The 17,727-nt window shown below is 41.2% G+C and overlaps 1 protein-coding gene across 2 annotated transcripts in view; it reads right to left on the minus strand.

The window, feature by feature from the left end:
- The window catches only part of TTBK2 (tau tubulin kinase 2), a 220,708-nt gene that overhangs the window by 117,633 nt on the left and 85,348 nt on the right, over positions 1–17,727 (minus strand). For both annotated transcript variants that reach the window (XM_019519087.1, XM_019519088.1), the window contains one exon: positions 3,854–3,919. In XM_019519087.1, coding sequence (XP_019374632.1) covers positions 3,854–3,919 — 66 coding nt within the window. The remainder of the gene's footprint in view (positions 1–3,853; positions 3,920–17,727) is intronic.

Raw genomic sequence — 17,727 nt, forward strand, 5'->3', positions numbered from 1 at the left:
CATGGAGAGGGTCCAGAGGAGGGCCACCCGCATGATCCGGGGACAACAAGACAGACCCTAGAATGAGAGACTGCGGGACCTGCATCTGTTCAGCCTTCACAAGAAAAGGCTGAGGAGGGACCTGGTGACTGTCTGTAAACTCACTAGGGGGGACCAGAAGGGTTTGGGAGAGACCTTGTTTCCCCTAGCGCCCCCTGGCATAACAAGGAATAACAGCCACAAGTTGTTGGAGAGTAGGTTTAGATTAGACGTCTGTAAAAACTACTTCACAGTCAGGGCGGCTAGGATCTGGAACCAACTTCCAAGGGAAGTGGTGCTGGCTCCTACCCGGGGGGTCTTTAAGAAGAGTCTTGATGCCTACCTGGCTGGAGTCATTTGAGCCCAGTTTTTCTCCTGCCCTGGCAGGGGGTCGGACTTGAAAATCTACAAGGTCCCTTCCAACCCTACTTCTATGATTCTTTTCACGAGCAGATCTGGAGGCATACCACCTGCCTGCACCTGAGACCTCAAATGACACTGATGTTAATCAGCCTAGCCCCTCACAGAAAATCATCCCCGGACCTCATGCCAGACCAAGCCAATGTCACACACCCCACTGTTCCCTCATTCTCACAGCTTTCTATCCCCTCCACATTCCTACTGACCGCTCCCCTCTACTCCTGCCAACTGCCCTCCTGCCACTACCAACAAGACCCCTGAAAGCCACTCACAACGAGCCAGTCCTTAGCTTCCCATTACCCATAACTGAGGCAACCAGAGATATGGAAAGGATGGATGGCCATACAATGCCCTGGTAAGTTTCAGCACTCCAACACAGTAATCCCTATTTCTTTCCACCTCTGACCCAGCTGTCCGGTGGGGCAAGAGGTCTCAGATTGTCACTTAAGAGGCCCTAGGGTAACCCTGAAGACAGCCCCCCCTCCCCCTCAAAAAAACCAGACATGGTTTTGGAGTGCATGAGTCAGTGTGGGGGAAGGGTGAAGCTTTCTTGGAATCGCTGCAGTGTGGGATTTGTAATGCAAACCATTAGGATGAATTACCAACAGTGGAGTACCAACAGTTGGGGAGTGCGGGTGTCCTCCAAGCTAGAGAAATGGGGTGCTAACACATCGTGTTACAGTCTTGTGCTAGGTCCTGGCATGGTCTGCATGGACCTGTCACCAGGATGAAATAACATCTTGTAACAGAGGCAGAGGCTCCTGTTACTTTAAAGGGACAGTGAGACAGACTAAGCTTGCTGCGGAGGGCCAGCTGCATTACAATAAGCAACCAAGGGCAGCCCCCAGGTGTGGCAGGAGTAAAGACTGCAAGAAGTCAAACTAAGCTGCATCAGAGGGCAGGCTGGCTATCAAGCAAAAGTATAAACTCTCATGTGTGGCCGGAGAGCCACCTAACAGGAAGGGGTGGGGCTTTGAAGCACATAAGACCAGTGCTTGAGATTAAGCAGGCAGTCTGGCCTTGCATGCTGCAGAGAGAAGAGCTCCTGAGCGAGTTAGCTGCAGGAGACAAACTGGCAGGCACCCAAGCCACCTAACAGAGCTTGAAGGAGAAAGCTAAGGGGGCCCCACTAAAAAAAGGATGTGGACAAATTGGAGAGAGTCTAGAGGAGGACAACAAAAATGGTGAGGGGGCTGAGGGACATGACTCATGAGGAAAGACTGAGGGAATTGGGCTTACTTAGTCTAGAGAAAAGAGGAGACTGATGGATTTAATAGCAGCTTTCAACTACCTGAAGGGGGGTTCAAAAGAGGATGGAGCTAGACTGCTCTCGGTGGCGGCAGATGACAAAACAAGGAGCAACATACCCTATACCCCTCACACACAACCACACCCCCGACATGCCTCACCATATAGCCACATATACCCCACACCTCCCCATACAAAGTCCCCCACACCTCACCATACACACACACCTCACACCTTACCATACCTTACCATACACCCCCTCACAAGACACACACACGCTATACAAGAGTAGTTTATTTTTAAGCGATTATGCAATCCCTTCTATATAGTACACAAGCAGAAATCATGACAAATATTTTTGTAATAAAATTAAAATATGTTATAGTAGGTGTTTAGATTTTAGTGTATGATTTGTCTTTTTTCTGGTTCCAAGATGGCAACCCCCCATCCCAAAAGGAGTATTTCTGGAGGGCAAGGGGAGGGACTTCTGGTAGCAAAGGTCAGGAGTTAGGAGGAGAGACTTCTGATCCCAATATGGTGACCAGGGGTGGGGCTACCCATGCGGCCCTCGACAGCTCACCAAAACTTGTTCAGTGGCCCTCCAGCTGAAATAATTGCCTGCCATGGTCTATCAGCTGGTTCCTCATGTAGAAAGGAAGCCCTTGCCCTCTTCAGGAGGCTATGCCTTCAGGGAGGACCATCTCCTCCAACAACAGGATAGTATATATGAAGGAAAAACTCCCCACTCCCATCTTTGGCTCAGGATAATAGGGCCATGACTATAGAAAAAAGCATCCTGAAAAATTCAGAGACAGTAGACAGCCCCTTGACCCACAAGATGGCTATGACACTTCTCCCACTGTACCATCCAGAAGGTGCTGGATGGCATGACATCACTTGCACAGTGAGTCCTATTGTGGATTTGCCTACAGCAAAGCGGTTGCCCACAGATTGGAGGTTATCAGGTTGCCAGGTTCCAGATAGTGATGGCCATGCATTTCCCCAAGGTGAAAGGTACCATAATGCTGATGCCTTGCTGTTAAGGCAATGTGGGCAGCTTTGTGCAGAGATCTCTGAAGATGACATGACTCATCTGAAAGTTCTACCACTGCTGGTCATCACCTTGTGCCTTCAGAACTGTGTGCTTCCACCAGTCACTGCTCACCAACATGGCCCAGAAGTGCCACCGCAGTTTGCAAGTGATCCCACAGAAGACATCTTCCTGGGTGTCCTGTATGGCTTCATCCTCAGAAGTGTTGGTATCAACACTGCAGAGCAGATGGCACATCTTGAGAAGACACCTTTCCAGGGTTTGGGTTATGGTTTGTTACTGTGCCTTTGTAAACCAGCTGGTGCATGAGTGAGAAGATAAACATGCAGCATGCCCAGATGGGCCATAAGTCTCTGAACAGGACAGGAGGGACAGAACCTCACAGTAGTGCTCAGTCAGGAACTGCAGGACAAGGAGACAGTAGGCATCTATTCTTGGCCTCCTGGGGCAATGGCATAACTGATAAGCCCTCCTATGGTGAAGTGGCACCAGACACCCAATGCATGCTGGGTATAGCACATAGCCAATGAGCTATTTCCTTTGCACTGGCTGTCCTCAGGAACCCTCAGACCCAAAAGGCAGGCTGGGATCTCTGCTCTCCAGCGCCCTGGCTGTCATAGCATGTACTTGCAACCATTCTGAAGCATTTTGGATGGGAGGAGCCTATATGTCTGCCTAACACTGACGCATTCCAAAATTGAAGCACTACAAATTGAAGTGAGATTTGAAGGAATTAAAAAAGACGTCTCTCTAAACCCGGAGAACAAAATGATAGATAGAATATATTGTAAAAATAGTTTTTGTATCATTTAATTTCATCTCCTTTCTTATACTATCCTGTGATATGATTAAAATGATAAAGATAACTATTTAAAATATTATTACTCCTGCAATCAGATAAGACCATACCACTTATCTAAAGTCAATGACCTATCTTTTCCCAAATATTTCCCACATCTGGTGCATTCAATATATGCTTGTTATCATAAAGTGTAATATAATCACAGACAGACAAGAAAGGAAAATATCTTTCCATCTTGCAGCATTTTTGTTTGTTTGTTTGTTTTTGTTTCAACTAAAAACTGGACAAAGTAGAATATAAATGAAAATGCTCACCCTGTTTCTGTGGGCATTGATTGACGCATACCGTACTGTTCCTCGAAAACCAGCAACAGCTCGTGGCTTTAAAAAACAAACAGAAGAAAAATATGAGATTTTCGGAACTGTAGAAAATAAGTTACCCAATCACACAACCACCATGTATAAGCTAATTACAGTTCAGAAGAAGGTGCAAGGTAAATGCCATCTGGACCCAATGGTACTACCAGAGATTATGATAACCACTTTGAGTTCCCATGAAAGTATATGCGTCACATATCAGCACTTGGCCTACTCTTTCAGTTCTTTTATATAGGTCAGATTTTGTTCTGCAGAAGCATCAAATCCCCAAAGAGGAAACTTAAGATAAATGTCAAATACACTATTTTTTTCCTCTACTGACAAGAGGATTAAGTTTTGGTTCTGAATCTCAGGAAGCTTGACGTTTTAAAGTATAAAAGGATTATAAATACACTAGTCCTTTCCAACTGCTCAAAGATACTAGTAAGCCTGAGCTCTCCAGTGCCAAAAAAGTAGCGTGGGATAAGCCATTTTTTAAAACACATAAGCAATTTTTTCACAAATTATATTTTGGATAAAAAGGTGCATATTTGATTTAAGAAATTCCCAGAGAAGTAGAAACCATGTATAAGGGCTAAGTATCACATATTGAGTAGACTATAATATGAACAAAAGTTAATATACTAAAGAAAAGAATGTATGTATATGTCGCAGGGGCACTTTGGTGCCCTGCTGCTAGAAAGAAATACAGGTGTTGGTTGCCAAGGTAACCGCAGTCAGTCAGCTGACCGGAAGGGGGCAGGGCCTGGCCCATATAAACAGCCTAGGCTGAGGCCAAGCAGGCAGTTCCCCTCTGGCAGCCATGAAGGAGAGCTCTGCCGGGAGTAGGCAGAGTTGGGAAGCCTGATGATATGAACACCTCCTGGGTGAGGATACCAGGCAGAGGAGCCCTGGCAGGGATGGAATGATGATGAGCCAGAGAGGGCTTAGGGTTACGTTTTAAGCCATGAGGCTAGAGTTTGAGTTGGGGCCGACTGGCTGATGGTTTTAGTTATTGTTATAACTGGAGGATCGGGTGAGGCTGTAGGGGTTGGAGGAGGCCTCAAGGGAGCTCCCCAGTAGCGTGAGAGGGGGTTCCTGGTGCCAGAGAAGGGCACAGCAGTCAAGAGGTGCATTGACCCAATTTGGACAAGGGGTTCAGTGCAGTGAGGGCCAGGTAAGGCTGAGGCCACCTGAGCCCTATTGAGCAAATGAGCAAAGCCTCAGGGCGGCGTAGGACCCAGAAGGGGGGTCTGAGGGCCAGGTAAGGCTGAGGCCGCCTGAGCCCTATTAAGCAAAGCCCAGCAGGGCACAGAAGCCCCGGAGAGGGGGCGAGCGCACTGAGAAGCCCTGGAGAGGGTGCTGAGACAGAGCAGGGCCCGGTGGGGCCTTAAGTGGGAGACAAGCCCGGAGGGCGTCTGCGAGGACGTGGGCAACAATAGTATTTTTGACTCAACAATGTCCGGTACAACTGAGAGGTTTGGGACGTGGTATTAGGGGTGGTAGGAGCACGTATAGCCCTGTGGCGGGAGTGTCCAGGATTATCAGGGGACGGGGTACAGGCGGGAGGATGCCTGGGGACCGTGCCAAGGAGGACAGAAAAGGCAGCCTTCCTTTAACAACATTACCAGCAAAGACGTGGCGGGCGAGATAACGAGGGTGCGTTTTGTAGTCACTGAGGCACGGTAGGGGCGTTAGGAGAGATCACGGCCACTCGTAGTGTCCCGCCCCGTGACAATATACTGCATCAAATGTTGTAATACAATGATGGTAAGCACAATATCAAAGCAACTTCTTTCTCCAGGAGCTCATTCTTTTGCAATTTTCTGATCCAGCTAATTCTCTACAGAGCAGAACTTCTCTTCTAAAGGAATTTTTCCCAATATGACTTTCTGGTCTGACCCTTTACATTAGGCAGAGCAGAACAACTTTAGCCTTAAAGTGGTCACTCTAACTGGCAACATCCTTCTCTTTCACTCTTTCTTCTAGCTCGCAAATACCTGTTTTCCTTTTTAATTGATGAGAAACATTTATATTCTAGCAACTGAAATTTAACTTTAAAAGCCATAAAACAGGCATAATTTCCTGTTGCTTTTGCTCATTACAAAATGAGAAGTATAATTAAAAATTATTATAATATTCATATTTATTTCCTGTTGCTTTTGCTCATTACAAAATGAGAAGAGTAATTGAAAATTATTAAAATATTCATATTTATAGCACAAGGTAAATAAGTACCACACTGCACTTACTTCCTAGATGTGATGTCTATTTCAGTCCCTTAAAACTCAATCAACCCATACTGGGTATTGACAGATGAATACATAGTCTGGTGTAATTTACTTCAGTTTCCTATACAAGTATGAAGTTACACAGGGTGCAGGAATAAACAACATGCAGCTAGCTCATACAGTAAGTAACTATTACTGCACCTTACTGGTAAGTGTGGAGGAAGCAGGCCTTAGCCTTTAACAAACAGCCACCATCAGATGGGCACAGATGGACAAATTCTGAACCAGTGTATTAACTTACACTGGTAGAATTCGACCCCTGATTTTTCAAACAGTAATTCTCCACCAGAGTGAGTGAAATTATCCTGTTTCAGAGGTTTGTATCATCTGTCTGCTACTCTTTTACACTGGTGTAAACATTTAATCTGTCCACTTCCATATTTACAGCAAATAATTCCTGTTTGAATATGATGACTGTTAAATCTGTCTTTTCTTCCAGAACCTAAGGCCCCTTTTATGGTGAGATGGGATTTTATATCCGATCCCAACAATCACACCTCCTGCTGTGCCACATGTACATTGCACAATATGCAATTTTGGCATCAGGAATCAGATCCCAATTGCACCATTACTGCTTACCATAGAGGAGCCTAGGATTGGATTCTGGGCTCTCCCTGCACCCACAAGTTGAAAACCAGATGCTGCAGCCCAGCACATGGGACCAAAAGATGACAATCAGCTGACTGCCAGCCCTGACCTGGACAGCCCCAGGTCCAGTTCAAGAACTGGGGCTTGTCTAGGTACCAGGCCAATAATTGGCTGATTGTCAGCCCAAAATCCAGAGTCTCAGGTTCAGTTTACCCAGGATTGTCCAGGCAGACAATCAGCTGGTTTTGAGCCTGGCTGGAAAGCCCCAGGTCTGGAGCCTCAGCCTGACAAACAGCTGATTATCAAAGCTGCAGAACTAGCAGCAATGGCCAGGCTGCTGGGTGCAGCGATCAGAGGCCCCCAAAAGGGGGCCTCTGGCACAGGACTTAAAGAGAAGACCTTCAATTCCCCCTCCCCAGCCTTGGCCAGGGTTGACAATCAGCTGAATATCAAACCCCAGCCACATGTTAAAATTAAGATGCCTTATAAACCATCCATAAAACTATTCTACACTATCTATGGAACATTTTTAGGACTCATTTGCCACTTTATAGTGCCAGAAATTGGGTATGCATGTAGCACCCATCTCATTTATGCTGCAGTTAACATGTTAATTGTGGCAAAAACATAACATGTAGATGGCATCTCTAATTTCTTCTTTTTAGGTCTTATAAAAATGTTTGCAACACCCTTGAATTTTCAACTCCAAGTCTCATATGAATTTAGAGGGAGTAAGGTTGAATTCTGTGGTCCCTGGGACCCATGACAATTCTTAGATTTTCCAAAACATCTCATAATATTTTGTATGAATTAACTCTTGTTTGGAGATAACCATTATACAAATTCTTACTCTAACTAGCAAAATTTCCTTAAAATCACTAGCATGACTTGAACAAACAATAGCTCAATGTAAGCAACAACAGGCCCCCCTGCTATAAATGAGACAGAAGCTACTGTCACTGTCTGTAACACTACATCAGATTGGCTTGGTCTCAACACGATTACATGACAAAATGTTAAAAGAAGAGAGTGGCCTATCTAAATAATAGCTTCCAGCACTGCACCAGTGGAACTGAAACACTTAGAAAACCTGGGAATTTTTTAGAGCGAGTCCACAGTAAATATTTTTTGTACTTGATCACAAACAAGTTTTGTAAGAGAATTTAGTTAAAATTGTAATTAGTTTAAGCTTTACAGCATAAAACATTCTATATGTTTTAGAATAAACCTCCAATCAGTGTAATGGACTAAGGATAAAACCCCTGGGAAAAATGTATGCTCCAACAGTTGCTATATGCCACATCTTCTGTATAACTTTTGTTACACCTCTTCACTTCTGTGTCTCAGTTTATCTGTCTACACAGTGGAAACAAATACATTTTAACCATCTCACAGAGAAGTTGTGGAGTCTGGCTAGTGTTTGTTAATGTTTTTCTGGCCCTGTTTTCCTGATACCGAATCCTATTGACTTAAAAGGGCAACCTGTCTGCTCAAAAACTCTGGAATCAGTCCCTTCAAAGAACCTTCAGATATTTAGAACTAAGGCACTATATACATGCACAGTACTATTGATTATGATTATACAAGAGGTTTCCTCCAAGAAGGTCTCTATCTGGGTTCTATTTAGCATATACAGCTCATTTCAAATCAGGACAGTGCATTGAAGCACAGACCACAACCTGCTTCTGTAGCTGCTTGAGTCTTATCTGCCCTTACTACCAGATTTAGGGGGCATCTGGATTTGGTTCTTTTTATCAGGACTGTATAACTGCTAAGGAAGGAACTGTAAGTTATACTTGCTCTCTATGTAATACCACTTAGGACTCCCTACCTTGATTTTCGTGGGTGTGGACTTTACCTTGAATAGAAGGATCATGGAATTTCATGCCACACTTTCCATGCTATAATGTAAGTTTAGGCAGTTTCTCCACGTATTTTATTACTGCCAAGTTTCAAAATAATCTAAGCTTTTATTTTTAAGTTTCTAGCCCAATGGTCCTAATGATAAGGAAATCATCATCCAAGGAAGGATAACAAGACCTTCTCTTAATTGGATTGTTTCTAAAGACAGCTATATAATAGAGGTAAATTTCCAAAGGATGAGGATAGTCTCAGCAATAGCACTTTTTCTGCAGGATATTGATACCATAGCCACAAAATGCCAATACATCAGAATCCTCAATGTTAAAAAGTATGCATTCTGGAAATCCCAAGAGCATAGGTATCCAGAAGGTGACTTCCAATGTATTTCTGATTTTAGAGTCTCTAGGCAAAACCTAAATAAGCATATGAGCATACTTGCTTTTAACCAGTAAAAATACTTCTTTGTATAAGGATACAGACATAAGTATAGGGACTGGAAGGGAGGGACAAATCTTAGACCTTCTTCTTAGGGCAATATTCTTGATTTCTACTAGATCACTAAGCATAGCCCATATACTTCACTATTTGCTTTACTTTGCACAAATTCTAAAAAGTAACCTTCTTTGCAGTCTATGGACTCTATTTGTGGTTAAATCCAAGTTCAAACCCAGAAAAATGTTTTCCCTTTTTATCATACCAATTTTTGAACCTTAAGGCAACTCCTTATAAAATATTAAAGCAAACAGTTGCTTTTCTTCCCTTAAAATCACAGCACAATAGGTATGGAATTTCATTCCACGCCATTTGCTTACTGACCATTAAAACAGCTTCTATTGTTAAAGCCTCATCAGAAATGAACTGTCCTGAGAAAGAAAGCTTAGTAAGTGGGAAGGGAAATTGTTCTGATCAATATACTCTACCTCCTCAAAATTTCCCAGTAGAACAAATGACTAAGTATTATTATTTCTCTTTATTTTTGTCCTGACATTCAGTTTAAATCCTTGTAGGCAGCAAAAAAATTCTAAATCTTCTTCAGCTATTCTCTGGGAGAGATAAATCAGACGTTGAAATGTGTAAATAAGTTATAGTTTGGACACAGTACATAATACCTTTGATTGACAAAGATTATTAATAATACCTGCATTAAAGGTAAGAGGCAAGAATTTAGTTGCACTGCAAGGTACTTTGTTAAGAAAATTATTGATGATTTTGGTGTCAGTTTTAGTTGGACCTATTCAGAATGGAATTTACTGGCCTCTGAGCATTTTTTAAGTTCAGCAACAGCTGTGCCAGAGCTCTTGATATACTTTACAAACAGCTTCACGTAAGTCTTTGGACAAGGTCAAAACTCATTCAAACCATCTACTTTGCTAAATATTCCAAAGAAAATTCCTGGCTACCACCAGCAGTGATGCTTATTTGATTCTGCACCCCCAAAATGGATGCATCTGATATAAATTCATCTGCCAACATCTCTCTATGTAAGGGACACAGACTGTTGTGTAGATGTTACAACATGTCTAGTTGTTGTTTTTTTTAAATGTGGTATTGCCAAATTAAAACATAAGCAGAACTGTAAAATGCTTACATGAGCCAAAAAGGATTGAGTTTTCAGGAACAGGGTTTATATTCTTATCTTCTAGGTTCAAAATCTAAGAAATCTGCTTCCGCAGCAGCTAAGCTTTCTTTAAAACAAACTAAATTTCCCTGTTGGGAGTAAAATCTTAAAATCCATCCATCTTCACCCATTACAGAAGGTGACCTACAAGACCTATTAAGAGAATCATCTGAATCCATAGCATCTATGGGGTGTTTAAATCTCTGGAGTGCATGTGTAATTAGAGAAGGGGATGTAAACATTTAGATACATCTGTGGAAATGCTGACAGCCTTAAGACACCTCACATGCATGTTCCTTTTCATTAAAAAAGAGGCTTTCAGAAGACTTCATCAACGCCCAATTTCTTTTTTTATTTGGAATTTTGTAGCTTTAAACTTTCTTAGATATTTCTAGGACATCAGATGTGTAATTTGCAATAAATTATAAATTACCAATAATATTTTCAAGACTTTGGTAGTATACTCAATAAGGGACTCTTTCCTTACCTCTCTGAATAGGGTAACTTTACTTACTGTATTTCTGTTCCTTTTTATATACATTGCTGTTGCTTTTGTGATTTCATGCTTTCTATTATTACAGAAAGTCTTTTGCAGAGGTAAGTCTAACAGCTTTCTCTGAGCCTAATCCTGATAGTTTTCAATCTTACGTGGTCCAGTAAACTCCTTCAGTAAAATTCCTTTGAGGATAATTGCTCATCTCCAACTCTTGAAAATGTTGTTGCTCACAGTACTCTGTGTATTTGCTCAAAGGAGCAGAGCTCTCACTATGTCATAATGGAAGAGGAGAGTTCTGCTATAGCTGGGTTTTAACTCACTAAGGGCTTTAACAATTAAGACCAGAGTGTTGAATTGGCAACAGATGCACACTGGATAAATCAGATAAGGGTACAGAACACTGAAACAGTCGATTCTGCATAAATAAGAGTTTCTATATTGCCTCCCCTTCAGTCCCCAGAATTACACTACTACATCCGAGTGCTACTGAACACACTCTTGGCAGATACTCATCTGAGGAGAAGGGGGAGTATTTAACAAGCAAAAAGTATTTTTTTAATTACACCCGCCTCACACTTATCCAAAACAGTAAGGAACCTGAGAGAGATTCTGTGTGCATATATTTTGTGAAACTACCACGAATTCATATTAGTTTGGCCTAGTTTACAGAGAAAAGGTTTGTTGACATCTGCCGGCACAACACTTTCAAACAATGATCTGAAGATCGAGCTGGGATTTTTCAAGTTTCTACATCACTAGTAACAGATTTTTCAAATGTAAGTTAGGAGCAATATCTCTGGAAAGATGCACATATAAAATGGGTCCATTTACTGTAATTGAGCTTACATTAACAAAAGATCAGGCATGCAGAAATGTTGCTCTACTATACCCATGGTCTTTGCCCTGCCCACGCCCCTCCCTCCTGCTTACATTAGGAATGGGTAAAAGCATGTCAGCCAGTTTTCCATTCACAGGGTTCCTCCATACATGGCAAATTCTTTGCACAATATCTCCAGATATAGATGTACTAAAATCACTTTGCATTGCATGCACTTCAGTTGTCTTAGTGGACTACAGAACAGACACCCTTGTCTTCAACTGCTTTAGTATATGTAAAATGTAATTATTTACAAAGATAATACCACAGATTTGTATAAAAACATGAAAAATCCAACAACAAAAGTGATACCATAACTAATATTCAAGACACAGTGAAATTAAGTGTCAGAGTGAGCAGCAGTTTTAAGCAAGTAAGTTCATTCATGCAAACTACCATCACTGGTCTAGTGACTATTTTTATCCAAAACTATTAAAAATCCAAAACTATTAGCATCTCAGCAAAGCTTTCAATATATGCTTTAAGCAACAGCTAAATAAGGTTCTCTAATCAGATTTCTCTTTTTAAATTACCTGAAATAAAGTTTAGTGGAAGAGTCAGTACTTTAAAATGAAGGACACTTTATATCTGCCTCTCTTTCCTTGGTCTTTATCAACTCCATATAAAACAACAAAATGTAAAATTATTGTATTAAAACAAACCAATGTTCTATTCAATACTGTTTCAGTGCTCAATATCACATGCTATAAAGAAAATTAAAAATCCTATAAGACAGACATTTATATTCTGTGCCATTAAGGGGATGAAATTTCTTAGCTATCTCAACTACTTATCTACTTACATCCTTAAAAGAAGAAAACATCCCTGTAATATCATGTACTAAAAATCTAATACATACATACATGAAATGGATGGATCCTGATGATCTTATTAATATTTTGACCATGTCTGAAATTCTGTTTACAAAAATATTTTGTAGCAGTGAGTCTTATAGAATAATACTGTGTAAGAATCAGTAACCCATTTTACTTGTTATCTTTTAAGGTAATTAAACTCATTTCTTCCTTGTACTGTAAAACAAGAGTCAAACTGGTTCTTTCTACACCAATTGTTTCATATCCTTTTAACATTTCTCCTTTGCAAATTAAGGTGGCTCCATAACACAAGGATCAACTTAAAGGAGTTCCAGGGGCTTACCCAGTTGGGGCCCAAACTCTTTCTCTCCTTGAATGAAACAATCATAAACTAACACAATACATTTTGTGACACCAATCACCAATGAATATAATGGCACATGCGCTGCACTACTTAAAACATTTAAAAAAAAAAATCAACCTAATACTTAATTGCCTTTTTAATCCCACCACACTGTAAAAGGATGGCTCTACTAAGCCATATGCCATGGTTACAATTTCTTTCCTACAAGTTACCTCTAATTCAGAAATATGTCCTCTCGATTCTCATGATCTTTTTGATAAGATCTTGCTGCAGATTCAAATGAGTATCTCATAACAAAACAAAAAGTATCCTTGCTCTCAGTTAGTCCAGAAAGCATCTATTCACAGATTTTCCATCTAGTATACAGGCAGTCCTCAGACTCATGACAATTGGTTCCTGAAAACTGCATCTCAAGTCAAAACATTGCAACTCTGAACCAATTTTCTCATAAGAAAATGTTATAAATGGGGGATTGGTTCCTGAACCAAGGTCCAATACCCTATTTTCACCAAAAATACCCCCAAATGTTGTACTCAATCAATTATAGATGAGCAATATAACTATATTAATGTATTTATATTGTAAATAGTAATCATATTGATTTGGAAGGACTTCTTTGAGGTGACTGCTGGACTTTCTGAAAGGCTCTTGGTTGAACTTATTGAAGGGTTCTTGGCTGGAGTCTTCCCAGGAGTCTTGTCTGCAGTCTTTTTCTGGAGTCTTGTCTGCTTTCTTATAGAAAATGTCCAAGGAAGTTTGGACAGATGTTCTCCAGGGAGATGAGCGGTACAGCGAATTTGTTCGCTGCTGTGGCGTGGCGTCGCATCGGATCAAGCGTTGTAAAGTTGAAACTGACGTCATAAAGTTGAAACAGGGTGTCAATTTATAAACATTGTAATTGTGAAACGTTGTAAGTTGAGGACTGCCTGTATTCTGATGCATAGGTTAAATCTTCTTCAATTTATTCAAGGATTTAGGAGGAAAGAGAAGTAACAAGCTTCTATTTTTAAAACTTAGATGATATAAGGGAAAGAATGATGGAGTTGCCTCGAAGGTATTTAGGAGTTGGGTCATATAGTTATCTTTTTTCCTTCAATGGCTCTGACTTTATGTAATAATTCCTTTTGCTGCAAACCTAGAGGTTATAAAGATAACATGAAGCTGTAATAATGCATATCCATCTTTTAAACAGAATCCTGTTTATTGCCTCACACTTAATTTAAAATAAAATTGTTTCCAAAAGAACACAAACACCAAATGCTCAACCCACAATTTAGAAGGAACAGCCTGCTAACCTCATCTCTTCTCAGAAACACGTAACACAATGTCTGAGGCAGATTTTGTGGGGTAGGGTACAAGGCCTAGTTTAAAAACATTTTTTCTTTAGACATTTCTCTTACTCTAAAAAAGCAAAATATACAAAATTGTTTGACAGACATGAGAAGGCAGCTGCACATCACACGAGCCAAACCAAAATAAGAAGGGATGGCCATGCTTTCACAGAAAGAGCCCAGAGGCTCTCACAATAATAATTTAAATTTTGATTAGACAATAGTTTAATCTGCATAAATACACATACATGTATTCAAAAAAAGCAAACTTTACTTTTTCTAAGTAGTGAGAATATTTTTAGTTTAGACTGTTGCCCCCTTCTTTTTTTTTTTTTTTTTTTCAGCTGCCAACTTCGACCTACATGTCATGCAGCTGCCACCCCACCCATCTTGCCTCTTCCCCTATATTTTACTACAGTGCTTAGATGCCTAATCATGGACCCTTACAGTTCAAACATACAACACCACAGTTCCAAATATATTATTTCAATACACTATATGCATGTACTGTAGATTTCAAACACTTCAGCATTTTGCTTATTGGCCTGTAGTCAAAGCAAGCAGATATTTCTATTACATAATTTTTGTAGCAACTTGCCAACCTCTTAACTTCACGTTGGGCTGAAATGAGTAAGTTGTCAGCTTGAAGGTCTTTTAAATAAGGAAAATGATCATCAAGTTTACACTTTTTAGAGCTTAAAACAATTTTAACGGATTTTTAACATTTCTTGTTTAAAAAAAGATATTAAGCTAAAATATTAATCTAGATCAGGTTTTTCTGAAGTGGCCGTGACCCAGCAAACCGCAGCCCAGAAGTCACAGCTGACCGTGGCCAGAATTTCCAGCTGGAAGACAGGTAAGGATACCCCCACCACCTGGGCAGGGAAGCAGGCTAAACCCTATGCTGCCATGGGCCCTACGGAAAGAGTCACAGCCTCTCCACCCAGCTCTAGGGTGCTACAGTTTGCCAGTCCGTGGCCACTTCTGGACCAGCAGCAGACCCACCGTGGCCCAGAGATTGAGAACCCCTGATCTAGGTACTTAACTTTAAATAAAAGCAACCTCTCTTCCCAGGTATGAAATACCAGTATTTTTGGATATGTTGTTCTTTACATCTATTATTTCATTTTAAAATATTTTTATTTTAATCTGCAACTTAAAATTAAACAATAAGGACAAAAATTAATTTGAAGCCATTAAATTACAGAAGTCTTTGGCCTGAACTCTGGTCTTAGATAGGTGAAAGCCATTCCCTATCAATACAGACTTACATTTACAAATTAGAAATCATAATCTGTCGCAATCTACACATTTGTTAACTATATATATTAAAGGTGCTAAAAAAACCTAAAGTTGCACAAACTATTGCTATTTAGTTTTTTCACATAGATACCTTAACCTTATTGGGAAGCCAGTACACCCCTCCCCCTTTCCAAATGTTATAAAGTTCTAGGTTCTTAATGCTGCAGGGATGACAGATGAAGCTGAAATCTTGATGTTTAAAGAAGCAATTTTTAATTCAGAACTGTGGTTACCTAGCAAGACTTTAGCTGGATGCAATTTCTGGATGGGGGTAAAGTGAAATTGTGTGTTTGTGGAAGAAAAAGTAAATATTTTTGTAGCAATGTTCTTTCCAAAGAAAACTGCATCATTTGAAGTTTAAATGAATACACTGCACTAAGTGAATAAGACATGCTAAATTCATTTATCACATAGATACCACCTCAATATTAACACAAGATATTTTCCACATGTTTTTAAGTGACTGTGTGCCCACACACACGAGCTGATGATGCCCATATGATAAATATATTTATTACATTCCTCTAACTGCTGCTAACCTTCACTTATCCTTTGTAAAGTGCTTTGAGACTAATAAAACGTCCAATATAAAGTGCTGTATACACACTTCATGGCCCTGATTTTCTACTGGTCCTAGGCTGCATCCAGGGTCACTGGAGAAGGGAATATAGCTGGGGGCTGGACCTACACACTTCCCCAATTCTCAGGTATCTGGTCTCCAGCCCATGTTAAAACAAGGTTGCTTGCTTCAACTTACTTTACTGATGTAAGGTCTTTGAACAATTGAGCATAGCACAGCCTCACTCACCATGTCCTATTCCCATTACACAGAACAGCTGGTGCAAAAAGCAAATGAGTTGCCACTGTCAAATGTGTTTATGGCAAGTCCCCCTTTTCAGTTACTGAAACAAAGGGAACCTACAAAGATCACATAAAATGAAGGTTGCAACCTATATTCCAACACTGAGTCACAACCTGCTCAAGCAATGCTATTAAAATAGGAAAAATAGAAATATTTCCTTTCACGCAAGTGTGAAATTACTCCCTCAGAAGTTATCCTCATCTGAAATACAAGACTATAATATAGATCAATGTCAGTCCTGCAAGTTCAGTGTGGTAACGCTGATGATGAGTATTAAGGCCAAATTCATACCAATAACTTCACACTGCACCACAACTGTATATTCTTTCTCCCACAATGATTGTGTGTAGGCATTAACATACCAATATTTTCTGTCTCTCTCCTTCTAATTCCTTGGTATAATTTTTCCTTTATTTTATTTTCCATCCTCCAGCCCTTCCTAGAAGCAACCATTAACTCCCAGGAATCAGAGACATCCAATGGTTGGAGATAAAGGAGATGGTTAAGTGATTTTTATGCTGCCTGCCGGCTCTTGCAAGAAAAGAGAAAAGGACTGCAGGCAGCTCCTCCATTTGGCCTATTACACAAATCCTTCCTTAGGAGATACCTGCAGTGTGCCTATGCCAAAGACTGTCTACCATTTCCTGCCTTCAGCACCTGCTGACTATACTTCTGCAGTGAAGATGGAATGGAACAGGAAAACAACACTCATTCCAACCAACTCTTCTTTCCCTTCTCAGAATCTCATGCTCCTTTAATGAATTCCAGTTCCCTTTATTTCAGAAACTCTAATCATAGACCTGGGAAAGGACTAATGAAAGGTCTGAAGGAAATTAAGTTATATCCACAAGTTTAATTGGCCTAAATAGACTAAGAAGATGGAGGGGGAGGTGCAAGTGTAAACTGTCCAACATTCTAATATTATAAAAGCCTTAATCTGCCTGTCTGTCTGTAATGCTTTATTCATGCTCTGATTGGCTGACAAACAGTCAATCAGAGTGTGAAGAAGCGTTCCAACAAGTGGCAGCGTGCCACCATGATGGTGGGACACAGAGGATGTCCCCCTGCCCTGCTCCCTGCAGATGGTAACAATGGAGTGGAGGGGGAGGGGTGAGGCCACCAGAGCTGACCTCGCCCCCCGCCCCTCCTTGCAGGTGATGACAGTGGCGGCATGGGAGGGGGAGAGCAGGGTCAGGACGCCACAGAGGGCCAAGGCCACCAGCACTGGCTGAGGCCTGCCCCTCCCCCCTTGTGTTGTCACCGCCTGCAGGGCCGATGCAGTGGCAGTGGGGGGAAGAGAGGCCCAATGCGGGTGGGGGAAAGGAGAAAGCCCGAGCCAGGGGAGAAGCCAGCCTGCCACGGTGGTGGGGGTGGGAGCAGCGGGCCGGATCCGATGCGGCAGTGACTGGGGGAGAGAAGGAGCGA

This window comes from Gavialis gangeticus, unplaced genomic scaffold (genome assembly GCF_001723915.1).
Source record: "Gavialis gangeticus isolate Ggan-Ray unplaced genomic scaffold, GavGan_comp1, whole genome shotgun sequence".
In the NCBI taxonomy this organism is placed as follows: domain Eukaryota; kingdom Metazoa; phylum Chordata; order Crocodylia; family Gavialidae; genus Gavialis; species Gavialis gangeticus.